At 44.5% G+C, this 15,776-nt stretch overlaps 1 protein-coding gene across 3 annotated transcripts in view; it reads left to right on the forward strand.

Moving 5' to 3' along the window:
* Window positions 1-15,776, forward strand: part of VEZF1 (vascular endothelial zinc finger 1) — a 45,829-nt gene that overhangs the window by 27,027 nt on the left and 3,026 nt on the right. Inside the window, exons 4-8 of one of the 3 annotated variants that reach the window (XM_089494046.1) lie at window positions 1,208-1,391; window positions 3,664-3,705; window positions 9,491-9,664; window positions 14,146-14,184; window positions 15,285-15,329. In XM_089494046.1, the coding sequence (XP_089350172.1) occupies window positions 1,208-1,391; window positions 3,664-3,705; window positions 9,491-9,664; window positions 14,146-14,184; window positions 15,285-15,329 (484 nt within the window). The remainder of the gene's footprint in view (window positions 1-1,207; window positions 1,392-3,663; window positions 3,706-9,490; window positions 9,665-14,145; window positions 14,185-15,284; window positions 15,330-15,776) is intronic. The other 2 variants (XM_089494048.1, XM_089494049.1) reach the window with 2 other exon arrangements.

The raw sequence follows: 15,776 nt of genomic DNA on the forward strand, positions 1-15,776 counted from the left end.
GATGTCACCTAAAGCCAAGGTGAGCATATAAGCATATGAACGTTGAAGGGAGTTAAGGAATATGGTGTAATACTGGCTGGGAACCAGAAAGGAGATATGGTGAACTGGTCAAGTAAGCCCTCAAGAGTCTGGGATGTTTGCTAGTCTTACAATGTGTGTAGTGTCCTAGGAAACCATGTCTCTGTTCAACCCACCGTCAATCGACTGGAGTTTGTGGATATATTCCAGTTCTGCTGTATCTCTTTCCAATCTTCCTTTGTAGGTTGTTTTTTTTTGTTTTGTTTTGTTCACAGTCTGCTGTTCTGAAGTCCAAGAAGGAAGATTAAAGTATTCTGCTACTGGTTTTTGTGTATCCCCATTTCTAATGTCTGATTTAGGTCCGTTTATCCTCTGATGCAGAGACTGAGGTACACTTAGGTCTACAAAAGCTTATACTACTAACTTTGGCCTGTTACAGACAGCCAAAATAAAGCTGCTTTGAGTCACAGTGGAGGTATGATGTTTCAATGATGCACCATCCTAAGAGTCCAGAAGCCACACCAAAGCCACGCACCAGTCCTTAGGGCTGGAGTGTGGCTTTGGTGCGACTTCTGGACTCTTAGGACACATGCATCATTGAAACACCATACCTCCACTGTGACTCGAAGCAGCTTTATTTTGGCTGTCTATAACAGGTCTTTCTTTCTTTCTCTCAGTTGGTCTCAAAGGTTCCTCAAGATCTCTGCATCCTTTAAAAATATTTGTGTACTGAAGGCAATGAAAGAGGATTAGAAATGATGCTTAGACTCATTAGAGGTGATAAAACTGCTCCCATGCCACTTCTGGCTTGTTTGGAGGAGCATTATGCCACAATTCCTTTCTCTCTTCCCACTCCCTCCTAAAGTAAGATGGTCAAGACATCATTCTTATTGGGGTGTGAGTACTGCAGGAGAAACAGTCATGCTGGTTGTAGAAAGAGAGTCTTATTTCATTGTGTGGGACATTAGGAAGACTGATGTCTTTTAGTTAGACATAAAGTGGAAATGGCTTGAGATGGATCCCATTGTATTCCTCTTTGGATCTGTTTTCTTGTACTTCATGGACTTGCATTGACAGCTTAATATTTTTAGTATGAAGTACATCTAGCATATCTTAATATTAAAACATATTGTGCATATTCAGTAATGCAAGACTGCTTGCCTTAAGCCTTCTGTTTCTTCTCATATAGACCTGCACAGCTGCCTTTGCCACCAAAGACAGGCTGCGAACGCACATGGTGCGCCATGAAGGAAAAGTATCATGTAACATCTGTGGTAAACTTCTGAGTGCAGCATATATTACCAGCCACCTAAAGACTCATGGGCAGAGCCAAAGTATCAACTGTAATACCTGTAAACAAGGAATCAATAAAAGTAGGTGGATACTTTCAAAAATGTTTTCAGTGTCATCTTTACCATCAGTGGGATGTAGCAACTGTGGCATGCTTAAGATCTTACAAAGTAGAACCGTGAGAATGTCCTTATTTATCGTGGGTTCATCACAAGTGGATTTGAATTGAATTGCCAGTATTTGCCTGGGTTTGTAGATTGGCTGTAGTAAGGATTACGCTAGGTGACTATAAACAGATGTATGAATCTCAGCTCTATAGGCTGGATCTGTACAGGAGACTTGGGCCTGTTACAGACTGCCAAAATAAAGCTGCTTTGGGTCTCTTTGGAGGTATGCTATTTAAAGGATGCATGCATCCTAAGAATCTGGAAGCTGCACCAAAAGCTGCACTCCAGTGCTTAGGAATGGAGTGTGGCTTTGGCGCGACCTCCGGACTCTTAGGACCCATGCGTCATTTAAATAGCATACCTCCAAAGAGACCCGAAGCAGCTTTGGTGCAGCATCCGGACTCTTAGGACCCATGCATCATTTAAATCGCATACCTCCAGAGAGACCTGAAGCAGTTTTATTTTGGCAGTCTGTAACAGGCCTTAGTCTTTGTGGAGTAGAAAAAGGTGGGAGAGATATGAGATAGCAGATTAGGCTGTGGCCAAGATTTAGTGGAATACTTTGGTGTCTTAACACCAGCAGAACTGGAACTTTCTTCCCTTCTCCCTTCCCTATGCAGCCCACTCTTACGCCAAAAATATGACCTAGAGGTTTTCCCAGCCCTCCAGAGCAATTGTTTGGAGTATACTTGGTCTGCAGGAGGGAAAGGAGTGTCTGAATCGGGGGGGAAAGCAGTTTGACCCAGGCTGCAGATGGGGCTTACCCTTTTTAAATGCCTACATTCATGTTTGAAAACAGCAGCTAGGGAAACAGATATCTAGCACACTAAGAAGATGGCTGCAGTAGATGTGTATGGGGTTTTTCTTACTTGGAGAGATGCTTTGATCTGGATTTCCTGCATGGCAGGGGGTTGGACTGGATGGCCCTAGTGGTCTCTTCCAACTCTACGATTCTATGATTCTATGATTCTATGATTCTTACATGGAGGAGCACTCAAAATTTCGTTCCAGCCAGAAATTGAAAGTGGAATAAGTCTAGTCTATGGCCTCACTCTACTTTATGTATAGATTAGACATGACTAAGCAGATGTGGGCTGGTGAAAGCTTTTCTGCAGGCTTATTTGCACAGCTGCCATAAAATGAGTTACAGGCAAGAGAAAAAACTGAATTCTGGCCTGTTACAGACTGCCAAAATAAAGCTGCTTCGCGTCTCTTTGGAGGTATGCTGTTTAAATGATGCATGCATCCGAAGAATCTGGAAGCTGCACCAAAGCTGCACTCCAGCGCTTAGGAATGGAGTGTGGCTTTGGCGCGAGCATCCTAAGAATCCAGAAGCTGCACCAAAGCTGCACTCCAGTGCTTAGGAATGGAGTGTGGCTTTGGCGCGAGCATCCTAAGAATCCAGAAGCTGCACCAAAGCTGCACTCCAGTGCTTAGGAATGGAGTGTGGCTTTGGCGCGAGCATCCTAAGAATCCGGAAGCTGCACCAAAGCTGCACTCCAGCGCTTAGGAATGGAGTGTGGCTTTGGCGCAAGCATCCTAAGAATCCAGAAGCTGCACCAAAGCTGCACTCCAGTGCTTAGGAATGGAGTGTGGCTTTGGCGCGAGCATCCTAAGAATCCGGAAGCGGCACCAAAGCTGCACTCCAGTGCTTAGGAATGGAGTGTGGCTTTGGTGCGACCTCCGGACTCTTAGGACCCATGCATCATTTAAATAGCATACCTCCAAAGAGACCCCAAGCAGCTTTATTTTGGCAGTCTGTAACAGGCCATTGTGATGCTCCCTTGTATGGTCAAATATCGGGGAAAAGACCATGGTACCAGAGGATGGGAAGAAGCCTTTTAGAATAACTCCTCTTCATAATATCTGCCTTGCCATGTGGGCTTCATAGGGATTAGTTCCACATATACTTATTTGCTTTACCCACACAACAACTCAGAGGGTGTCTTAAATCGAAATAGTTATTTAGACCAAATTTTCTCTTGTCTAAACCCTAACCCTGTATCTGTCATGCAGGCTGTATGCCCCACATAAGAACACTTCGGTCTATCACCATTCATATATTCCTTGTCTGTTGCGCTTTCTCTCCCCGCATTACTTGTCTAAAAGAAGTCTCCTAGAATAGAGATTAATTGTATACTGAGTAAATTATGTAGGATTTCTTCATCTACCTTTCTCTTGATTGCAGAATTTGGATTTTTCAAGCAAGAAAATCTACACCTGCCTGCTTGTGAGTATCAGTTGTTTAGTTAGACTGGTTTCTTTTAGTGTTGTAAACTAGAAGGGTTTGGGGTGAGAACTGGTAATCAGTGGCCTGTTACAGACTGCCAAAATAAAGCTGCTTCGGGTCGCTTTGGAGGTATGCTATTTAAATGATGCATGGGTCCTAAGAGTCCGGAGGTCGTGCCAAAGCCACACTCCATTCCTAAGCACTGGAGTGCAGCTTTGGTGCAGCTTCCGGATTCTTAGGACCCATGCATCATTTAAACAGCATACCTCCAAAGAGACCCCAAGCAGCTTTATTTTGGCAGTCTGTAACAGGCCAGTGTTTTCTCTTAAAAAACCCAAGGAAGGAGTTCTCGGTTTCCCATTGAGTGAAATGGTATACTTGTGCAGACCATGACGATAGAGGTTCCAGTCGCTCTTCTTTGGTAAATCATTCATGGAATCTCTATCCACCCATTTGCTAATCCATTTACCCTGCCATCTGGCAGCCCACCCGGGTCCCTTCCATTTACTTGCTTCAGCCACAGTTGTGATCACTGTGGAAGAAACAACTTTGAACTCCTGGCGTCCTTTGTGCACATTTTGGTCTGCCGTAAAGGTGTGACCCATTTTGACAAGTCTATATTAATAGAATTCTTTGTCGGATGAGATAGTAGTATCTGCGGCGGCTATATGGCTGGACAGCAGCTATATGGCTTTCCAATAGGAAAGTTCTGTTTTGTTCTGTTTTTTCCTCTCAGTCACAAGTCTTAAGGACCGGTAGCAGACATTCTTCATGGAGGAAAATTAGATCCATGACCCTTTAAAGTACTCTTGGTCTAAGCAGAACAAACTGGGCCCTTAATAAGACATGTTTCTGTATTACTGATCTAAAATAAAATACATGCTTTAGGCCTGTTACAGACTGCCAAAATAAAGCTGCTTCGGGTCTCTTTGGAAGTATGCTGTTTAAATGATGCATGCACCCTAAGAATCCAGAAGCTGCACCAAAGCTGCACTCCAGCGCTTAGGAATGGAGTGTGGCTTTGGCGCGAGCATCCTAAGAATCCAGAAGCTGCACCAAAGCTGCCCTCCAGTGCTTAGGAATGGAGTGTGGCTTTGGTGCGAGCATCCTAAGAATCCAGAAGCTGCACCAAAGCTGCCCTCCAGTGCTTAGGAATGGAGTGTGGCTTTGGCGCGAGCATCCTAAGAATCCAGAAGCTGCACCAAAGCTGCACTCCAGCGCTTAGGAATGGAGTGTGGCTTTGGCGCGAGCACCCTAAGAATCCAGAAGCTGCACCAAAGCTGCACTCCAGCGCTTAGGAATGGAGTGTGGCTTTGGCGCGAGCATCCTAAGAATCCAGAAGCTGCACCAAAGCTGCACTCCAGCGCTTAGGAATGGAGTGTGGCTTAGGCGCGAGCATCCTAAGAATCCAGAAGCTGCACCAAAGCTGCACTCCAGCGCTTAGGAATGGAGTGTGGCTTTGGCGCGAGCATCCTAAGAATCCAGAAGCTGCACCAAAGCTGCACTCCAGCGCTTAGGAATGGAGTGTGGCTTAGGCGCGAGCATCCTAAGAATCCAGAAGCTGCACCAAAGCTGCACTCCAGCGCTTAGGAATGGAGTGTGGCTTTGGCGCGAGCATCCTAAGAATCCAGAAGCTGCACCAAAGCTGCACTCCAGCGCTTAGGAATGGAGTGTGGCTTAGGCGCGAGCATCCTAAGAATCCAGAAGCTGCACCAAAGCTGCACTCCAGCGCTTAGGAATGGAGTGTGGCTTTGGTGCGAGCATCCTAAGAATCCAGAAGCTGCACCAAAGCTGCACTCCAGCGCTTAGGAATGGAGTGTGGCTTTGGCGCGAGCATCCTAAGAATCCAGAAGCTGCGCCAAAGCTGCACCCCAGTGGTTAGGAATGGAGTGTGGCTTTGGCGCGACCTCCGGACTCTTAGGACCCATGGATCATTTAAATAGCATACCTCCAAAGAGACCCCAAGCAGCTTTATTTTGGCAGTCTGTAACAGGCCATAGTTATTAATGAGTAGGGGTGGCAGGCTACATTTGTCTCACAACACTTCAGCAACAGATTTGGTAGTGGTCTTTTTCAATCATTTTGAGAACGTTTGCTCTTAAATGGCTGGATTTTGAGATTTCTCCCAGTTGACCCAAAAATGAATCTTTTAGAGGGGGAAACTGCATGGAAGGCGTTAATTTAATTCCCAGGTAATTTTGATGGGTGAGGGATTGTATGGTCATGAAAATGGATGTAAGACTCCTATAGAGGCTGGCAGATGACCACTCGAAGAAATACTGTTACAGGTAAGCAACCTGTCCATCCTTGGACAGGGCTGGGCAAGAAGATGAACCATAATCTACCAGCCAGTTTCTGATAAGCCCCTATCTCCTACTGGCTTTTCAGACTTCTGCAAAGAATGCTGGATTACACGAACCATACTTTTGTACAGCAAGGCCACTGTTCTTGCATGCCCAAGATTGCATGATTTTTATTTGTAATGGTTATGCTTTAACTGCTTAAAACACCCTGAAGGTCTATACCCTTGCTTGATAAACCTCATGCATTTCTAAAGTAACCATAGAAAGAATGTAAGGACTAAAGTAATGTCACCTTGTCCTTAGACATTCACAAGACCATGCAGTGATTCTTTAATATTAGATGGATGGACTCTGTTAAGGAGGTCATGGGTGTGAATTTGCAGGACCTGAGCAGAGCAGTGGAGCATAGGGAGTCTTGGAGGTGTCTCATGTACAGAGTCGCCATGGGCTGAGATGGACGTGAGGGTGGATAACAACAACAACAAAGTTGGTTGGCTCCAGGCTTACTTAGGCTTAGGCCTGTTACAGACTGCCCAAATAAAGCTGCTTGGGGTCTCTTTGGAGGTATGCTATTTAAATGATGCATGGGTCCTAAGAGTCCGGAGGTCGCGCCAAAGCCACACTCCATTCCTAAGCACTGGAATGCAGCTTTGGTGCAGCTTCCGGATTCTTAGGATGCATGCATCATTTAAATAGCACACCTCCAAAGAGACCCGAAGCAGCTTTATTTTGGCAGTCTGTAACAGGCCTTAGTGTTTGAAATAATTTGGACTTAGACTGGCAATAACTGATTAAATTCGAATTAATTTTAATAACTCTATACTAAGCACTATTAAATCTAGATCTACAGTAGGCCTTTGCTGTCCACTGGGTTTGGATCTAGGACCTAGTCCTGTGGATACCGAAAGAAGTGGATGCTTAAGTCCCATTAAATACATGGTGCCCCTTATATAAAATGGCAAAATCAAGACTTGATTTTTGGAACATATATATTTTTAAAACCATGAATGGTTGACTCCGTGGATATGAAGGACCGTCAGTATATCTGTGTTTCTCAGACTGTTAAAATGCAGGGACCCCTTTCCTAACTTGCTTTGGCCTGTTACAGACTGCCAAAATAAAGCTGCTTCAGGTCTCTTTGGAGGTATGCTATTTAAATGATGCATGGGTCCTAAGAGTCCGGAGGTCGCGCCAAAGCCACACTCCATTCCTAAGCACTGGAATGCAGCTTTGGTGCAGCTTCCGGATTCTTAGGATGCATGCATCATTTAAACAGCATACCTTCAAAGAGACCCGAAGCAGCTTTATTTTGGCAGTCTGTAACAGGCCATTGTATCAGGGAAGGGCAAGTGTGGGTCTTCTGATGTTCTTGCACAGCTCCTGTTGTCTTTCACTGTTGGCTATACTAGGTAGGACTGAGGTGAAAGAGTGCCGCACTTGCCCATCCTGCCTCTGCACAGTGCAGCATGAAGGTTTGTGTCCAAAGATTGTGGTGGAGTAAGAATAGGCATCCTGTTGTGTGTAAACTGGAGCAAAGGGGTATTACATATCACTGTAGCAAGTGCTTACCCCTGTTGCCCTTACGCTTATGCCTGGGAGAAGAGCCCACCTGTGCCACCCTTGGCACTGGCCTCATGAACAGAACAGCCATTTTTCTTGTTAGTTGCTACCAAATTCTGGTTGGTGTGGGAGTGGGGAGTCCCTAAGTAACTGACTTCCAGTATGAAAGATCACTCTCAAGAATCACAGGCCTGTTACAGACTGCCAAAATAAAGCTGCTTCAGGTCTCTTTGAAGGTATGTTGTTTAAATGATGGATGGGTCCTAAGAGTCCGGAGGTCGTGCCAAAGCCACACTCCATTCCTAAGTACTGGAGTGCAGCTTTGGTGCAGCTTCTGGATTCTTAGGATGCATGCATCATTCAAATAGCATACCTCCAAAGAGACCCCAAGCAGCTTTATTTTGGCAGTCTGTAACAGGCCTTAGTGTTTGAAATAATTTGGACTTAGACTGGCAATAACTGATTAAATTCGAATTAATTTTAATAACTCTATACTAAGCACTATTAAATCTAGATCTACAGTAGGCCTTTGCTGTCCACTGGGTTTGGATCTAGGACCTAGTCCCGTGGATACCGAAATAAGTGGATGCTTAAGTCCCATTAAATACATGGTGCCCCTTATATAAAATGGCAAAATCAAGACTTGATTTTTGGAACATATATATTTTTAAAACCATGAATGGTTGACTCTGTGGATATGAAGGACCGTCAGTATATCTGTGTTTCTCAGACTGTTAAAATGCAGGGACCCCTTTCCTAACTTGCTTTGTATCAGGGAAGGGCAAGTGTGGGTCTTCTGATGTTCTTGCACAGCTCCTGTTGTCTTTCACTGTTGGCTATACTAGGTAGGACTGAGGCGAAAGAGTGCCGCACTTGCCCATCCTGCCTCTGCACAGTGCAGCATGAAGGTTTGTGTCCAAAGATTGTGGTGGAGTAAGAATAGGCATCCTGTTGTGTGTAAACTGGAGCGAAGGGATATTACATATCACTGTAGCAAGTGCTTACCCCTGTTGCCCTTACTCTTATGCCTGGGAGAAGAGCCCACCTGTGCCACCCTTGGCACTGGCCTCATGAACAGAACAGCCATTTTTCTTGTTAGTTGCTACCAAATTCTGGTTGGTGTGGGAGTGGGGAGTCCCTAAGTAACTGACTTCCAGTATGAAAGATCACTCTCAAGAATCACAGGCCTGTTACAGACTGCCAAAATAAAGCTGCTTCAGGTCTCTTTGGAGGTATGTTGTTTAAATGATGCATGGGCCCTAAGAGTCCGGAGGTCGTGCCAAAGCCACACTCCATTCCTAAGTACTGGAGTGCAGCTTTGGTGCAGCTTCCGGATTCTTAGGATGCATGCATCATTTAAACAGCATACCTCCAAAGAGACCCCAAGCAGCTTTATTTTGGCAGTCTGTAACAGGCACAGAGTGCCAAAATAAAGCTGCTTGGGGTCTCTTTGGAGGTATGCTATTTAAATGACGCATGGGTCCTAAGAGTCCGGAGGTCGTGCCAAAGCCACACTCCATTCCTAAGCACTGGAGTGCAGCTTTGGTGCAGCTTCTGGATTCTTAGGATGCATGCATCATTCAAATAGCATACCTCCAAAGAGACCCGAAGCAGCTTTATTTTGGCAGTCTGTAACAGGCCACAGTGTGTTCACTGGGCATCAGGTTGGGGAAGCATGTCATAAGCACCAATAAAACTCTGAGGGCTGGATGTTACATGTATCTTGTATGTTCCTCATATGAAATGTTTTTCTGCCATGAAGCACCGCGAAGGAATAATTTGAATACAGCTTTTGACTTAAAACTTGTGTTTCTTCATGTCTCTCCAGATAAAATGTTTAGCTGAGGAATCTCCTTGATAGGGAAAGCTTTCTAATTTGCATCTGTATGTATGTGTGTCCCCTCCATGTTTTTTTTTAACAGCATGCATGAATGAAGAGAGCAACAGCCAGAAGCAGCAGCAACAGCAGCAGCAGCAACAACAGCAGCAGCAACAACAGCAACAGCAGCAGACACAACAACATGTCTCCAACTGGCCTGGAAAACAGGTAGAGACCCTGAGATTATGGGAAGAAGCTGTCAAAGCAAGGAAGAAAGGTAAAAATCTTTGGTGTTGTAGCGTTGCAGTAAATACTGTTGATGTGAAGGTGATGCATATACTGTGCAAGAAGGAAGGAACAAGTTCACATTACTTACATATACAGCGCCAGCTGCCTCTTGATGATAATCTGGCATTGTCTGCCATGATCAATCAGACTTCCCATAGATCCTTACCTCTTAAGCACCTTAAACAGATAATTTATTATGGGAATTTTTTAGTCCTATTATGGGTTAGCAACTTACCTATTCATGGCCTTTTGCTTAAGATCCAATGTTGAGCTGAGGAATGCACAGATGAACTTGGGTTTGAGACTAACTTGGGTTTGAGATTGTCTTCCTCAAGCTTTGGCCTTTAATCTATTGTGAATTTAAGGCTCATTTAAATGCAGTCCTATAATGGAAGAAAAGCAGGATATAAATTGCATCAATAGCACCCCATAGGATTAATATCTGTGGTTCCTGAGGTGGAGAGAATGACTGATAGAAAATCTGAGCATCTTTGGAAAATCCATGGCAGCTAAACTAGTATAAAGTTGGGAGATTTTGCTCCCAGGTTGATCAGTTTGGCTAGAAGGCATGTCACCCATGAAATTCCTTATCTTACTGCTTTTATCACACTTCCCTATTGTTCATTTTACATGTCTTGCACTTGTACAAAGTTGGTTGCACCAAACAGTTGTTCCTAAGTAACATGAAACAGAGGCCTGTTACAGACTGCCAAAATAAAGCTGCTTTGGGTCTCTTTGGAAGTATGCTATTTAAATGATGCATGGGTCCTAAGAGTCCGGAGGTCGCACCAAAGCCACACTCCATTCCTAAGCACTGAAGTGCAGACCCAAAGCTGCTTTATTTTGGCAGTCTGGAACAGGCCAGAGATAGACAGACCCATTATCCCTGCCCCTTTGCTTTGCAGTTGTCCAGGTTTCTTATTGCAGCTGCCTTTCCAGTGGCATCTCATTTAGTGATGCAAAATTACAGTGCAAAATAATTTTTCTCTTTGCGTTAAAAATTAAGGTCTACTTCATTTAAAAATATCAAAGTAGAGGTCCTGCAGACAACGATTTGGTGGTGTCTAGTTCTTTACAACAAGCATATTTAAGTGGATTGCATGGCCAGAAATCCAGATTTTGCAGTTTGAATAAACTATCCAGAGGTTCCCTTTTGCACAACTCTGCCTTTTGAGAATTTTTTCAGAATTTGGGGGAGATACAATGAGGATGACATGGTTTCTGACCCATAGAAGCCCTAAAGACATTCTCATCTTTCTCTCGCACCTTCCTCTCGGCTTCTTTGTGAAAGCTGAGACTTCTGGAGATGTTAAATCCTGCATCAAATACTGAGGCCTGTTCCAGACTGCCAAAATAAAGCTGCTTGGGGTCTCTTTGGAGGGATGCTGTTTAAATGATGCATGCATCCTAAGAATCCGGAAGCTGCACCAAAGCTGCACTCCAGTGCTTAGGAATGGAGTGTGGCTTTGGCGCAACCTCCGGACTCTTAGGACCCATGCATCATTTAAATAGCATACCTCCAAAGAGACCCCAAGCAGCTTTATTTGGGCAGTCTGTAACAGGCCTGAATCTTTGAGATCTGTGGCAGTATGTAATGCAACTGCAGATCTTTAATCCTGTCCTTCCTCCAAGAGCATCATAGTTACCAATTAAATGCAAAAGTGTTCTACAGCTGAATGGGGATGTAAACGTTAGGCTTGCCAGTCCACACCAGTATGCAGAAGCACATGATACTAGCATGCTCTGATGCAGAGTCCTCCAGTTACTAAGTTTATCTTTCTCCACAAGATGTATGGGGGCTTCCTTGGTGACTTACATGAGCCTACCAAGCCTCTGCTGCATTATCTTTCACTGTTGCCATTTGCACCTTTTACCTGTCTCTGGTGCTTCCCCAGATGCTAGCGTTGTAGCCTCTGGTGTGAAAACATGTGCACACAGCCTTGGTTTTAAAAGAAAGTGTAGAGGGGGAGTAGCAGAGGTGATCCTTCACAAGAGTCTGTAGGTAACACTTGTCTAGAGCAGGAGTGGGAATCACGCAGCTCCCCTGAGCTTTGTTGCGCAGCCCATGGAGCCAAGCCAAAGATATTTTGAGAACATTGCACCTCAAGAAGTGCCATTATTAAACATAGTGTACTCCTGTGAAACATAGGCTTGATACAGACAGGCCAAAATAAAGCTGCTTCGAGTCACTTTGGAGGTATGGTGTTTCAATGATGCATAAGAGTCCAGAAGCTGCACCAAAGCCACGCTTCAATCCTAAGGACTGAAATGCAGCTTTGGTGCAGCTTCCAGAGTCTTAGGATGCATGCATCATTGAAACACCATACCTCCAAAGTGATTTGAAGCAGCTTTATTTTGGCCTGTCTGTATAGGGCCATAGTGTACTCCACGCTTTATTTTCATAGGTAACCCTCTCTCGTCTTTAAAAAATTCAAAGCATTTTTCATCACCTCCTGTTTCATGAGGAAGGGCAGATATGACTCCTCTGAGGGTTCTGGGTGTCGAAAAAGTGTCCTCCCCTCCCGCTTCTGGGATGTTAGTCGTTTTTGAAACGCTTTTGGTCACCCCCAGCCCTCAGTACACAACTGTTTTAGGCATAGATGAGTCTCTTTTCCTGAAAGGAAATGACTTAAACCATCATTTTCTATATGGCGGAAAAAGCCCTTTGAGCTTTTGTTTTGGGATTTCGCAGATGTGTGGCATTCTAGCGCGAAAAGTAATGGCATTGGGAGTTGTGCAGGAAAAAAAGCCTGTCCCCGACTGAAAGCAACCTCTTTCCTTAGTTTGGGAAGAGTTAAAGGAAACCATGCCCTATGAGGAACGACTTAGGGAGCTGGGGATGTTTAGCCTGGAGAAAAGAAGGTTAAGAGGGGATATGATAGCCCTGTTTAAATATTTGAAAGGATGTCATATTGAGGAGGGAGCAAGCTTGTTTTCTGCTGCTCCAGAGAACAGGACCCGGAACAATGGATGCAAGCTACAGGAAAAGAGATTCCACCTCAACATTAGGAGGAACTTCTTGACAGTAAGGGCTGTTCGACAGAGGAATGCACTCCTTCCTCGGAAGGTGATAGAGTCTCCTTCCTTGGAGGTCTTTAAACAGAGGCTGGATGGCCATCTGTCAGGGATGCTTTGATTTGGATTTCCTGCATGGCAGGGGGTTGGACTGGATGGCCCTAGTGGTCTCTTCCAACTCTACGATTCTATGATTCTATGATTCCTCAGCAGGAGCAGGGGCTGGTATCACTTTTTGAGGCAAGAACCCAAAGACTGGCTGTTCTCAAGGCAAGTCTAAATCCACTATGGTGTGGAAGGTCTCTGTTGAAGATGGAGGTCTCCCATATGATTCAGAGCAAGTATTTATGCACCTTCTTCAAACAAAAAACAAAAGGATGTCACAAAAAGGCAACTGAAATACTAAAGTCGGGGAGGCTGACAAGAGTAGCAGAAGAACAGGTGGAGAAGGTGGAAAGGAGGTTAAGAAGTGTCAGCCACTGATCTCATTGCTGAAATGCCAGCCACGGTACAAAACAAGCTAAGAATGAGAGATGTACATTATATGATGTCCAGGCCTGGTTTCTTGGGATGTTGGTTCCAGGATACCAGGAAGCTTGGTTGAACCTCTTGGATTTGCACTCTTCTTTTGCCCTCAATGGTCAGGACCAGCAGTCTACACTGTGGCCTGTTACAGACAGCCAAAATAAAGCTGCTTCGAGTCACAGTGGAGGTATGGTGTTTCAATGATGCATGCGTCCTAAGAGTCCAGAAGTCGCACCAAAGCCACGCTCCAGCCGTAAGGACTGGAGTGCAGCTTTGGTGTGGCTTCTGGACTCTTAGGACGCATGCATCATTCAAACACCATTCCTCCACTGTGACTCGAAGCAGCTTTATTTTGGTTGTCTGTAACAGGCCAGAGTCAAGCCCCTTTTCTTTTCTCATGTGAGGGCAAATCAAGACAATGTACATTTAACTGCCGGAAACCATTTTTCAGTAGTTATCCCACAGCCATGTTGTATCTGCGCAGCATCCTAAGGAAACTGATTGACAGAAGAGGCACCTTGGTCTATAGGATAATGTAAAATCTCATGGGGTACAAGCAGAAGGCGATAGCTCCACTTCTTGGTCTTGAGTTTTTAAAAACATATTGGTTTACAGAGAAAAACCTTTGCCGCGAAACATTGCAGAGTTGGAAGGAAGGAAGGATAGGAAGTATGGAGCCAACTGGGGCATCTGGCCTTCCTATCATATGTTCTGAATCGCTCCACGGTTTGAGACACACGTTAAACTTTGGGAATACTTTGGGATTTGACTTTGTTTTGAAACATTGGACGCTAGGCTTGTTAGTTTTACCCTCATGCAGAGATGCAGCTTTTTTGCTCTTTTACAAAATAATAGGGAAGAAGTAGAGAAATGTGTCACTGAATGGCTTAATTGCAATACCTTTCCTCCACCTCCCAATTTTGATTGCAGAAAGTCAACAGACTCTGAGGCCAACTACAGTCAAGCAAGGTAGGGTCAGATACGTTTATATCGTAAGGTTGGACTCTTGGCTCTCTTAACCTCCTCCTTGAAATGTCATGCGGTTCCCACAGGGGTGCAAAGGTGGCGGTCGCCAGAGTAAAAATAGCACTTGTTGCTTGGCATGAAAAACACACACCCGGGGTGGTGGGGGGGTGTTCTCGTGCTGTATGTAGTGCCACCTGCCTATTTGCCCCTACTGCATTGTACAGTCTCCTTTTTAATGTCCCGATCCTCAGTTGCGCTGTGTATATGTGTGGGCATTGCCCATTGAGTGCTATGGTAATGGCACTGTAAAACCGAAGCTTGGTGTGAAAGGCATTTGGGTTCTGGCTGTATGGTCAGATGCGCTGGAAGGTGTATGTGAATGACGTTTTGGCTTGGCTTCATGCCTGAATGTTGCTTAGGTTGAGGTTTCTTAAGAGCTCCTGGTTCTTTTTCATAGCACTGGTAGCCTGAACAGTGTTCTCCTTTTCCTTTTCCCCCATCTCCACATGAGCATGGGATGCATTCAATTGCTAGCCAGCAGGTGGTGCTGATATATCAGAGGCACATACCTCTGTCATATATATATATATATGGCCTGTTACAGACAGCCAAAATAAAGCTGCTTCGAGTCACAGTGGAGGTATGATGTTTCAATGATGCATGCATCCTAAGAGTCCAGAAGTCTCACCAAAGCCACGCTCCAGACTGGACTCTTAGGACGCATGCATCATTGAAACACCATACCTCCACTGTGACTCGAAGCAGCTTTATTTTGGCTGTCTGTAACAGGCCTATATATCTTTTCTGTACTCCTTCCCTGCAGCTAGTCCCAGGTCCTCTTGGTGCATGGTGTAAATCTATCCACCTTTCCAATTCCAGAAGAAACATTGGTGTGCCGTTTCTACCCAAGACGAAAACTGTGCCAACCAATGGGGTTTGATACCCACATCTTGTTAACTGGGGTGTTGTTAGTGCTCAATAAGCCACACTTACTAAAATAGTCCACTAGTTATGGTTAAACGTAAGAATGGAAATAAGCAGGTAAATAGTAAAACCAGCTTTGTGTATCGGTCCCTAATAATGACTTTTTAAAACCTTCACAGAATGTCAGTACAACTTTGAGAAGGCTATAGAGTACGTACCATTCGGTATGTACACTCTCCTCTACTTATAATGTTCCTCATGAGAGGATTTTCTGCTAATAACTGTGCTGTTTTTATGAACAAATCCCCCATTTATACTAAAAAATAAATAAATTCCAGGAAATGTCTTGAATTCATATTGAAAATTGCATGATTCCAATGACCATAGCCTGTAGAATGATAGTCTTTAGTTTTTGTATTTTAAGTAGATGCTGTTTAAGAGTGCAGGTTGTTGTAGAGAGGAATGAGATGTCAAAGCAATGAATATATAGATTTCTGTTCTTAAAATAGGAATAGCAGCTAAAGTAATAGCAGTATACTGCTTCATACCACCTAAGCAGTCTCTAAGCGGTTTACAAGTGTAAGCTATTAAAGAACTTGACCAGGAAACCGAAGATGGGCAAAGGCAGATGGTTAACATATAATTTCTCCAAGGCCTCAGCAGCCCTTAGC

This window comes from Sceloporus occidentalis, unplaced genomic scaffold (genome assembly GCF_023333645.1).
Source record: "Sceloporus occidentalis isolate IW3139 unplaced genomic scaffold, rSceOcc1.0.p SCAF_69, whole genome shotgun sequence".
In the NCBI taxonomy this organism is placed as follows: Eukaryota; Metazoa; Chordata; class Lepidosauria; order Squamata; family Phrynosomatidae; genus Sceloporus; species Sceloporus occidentalis.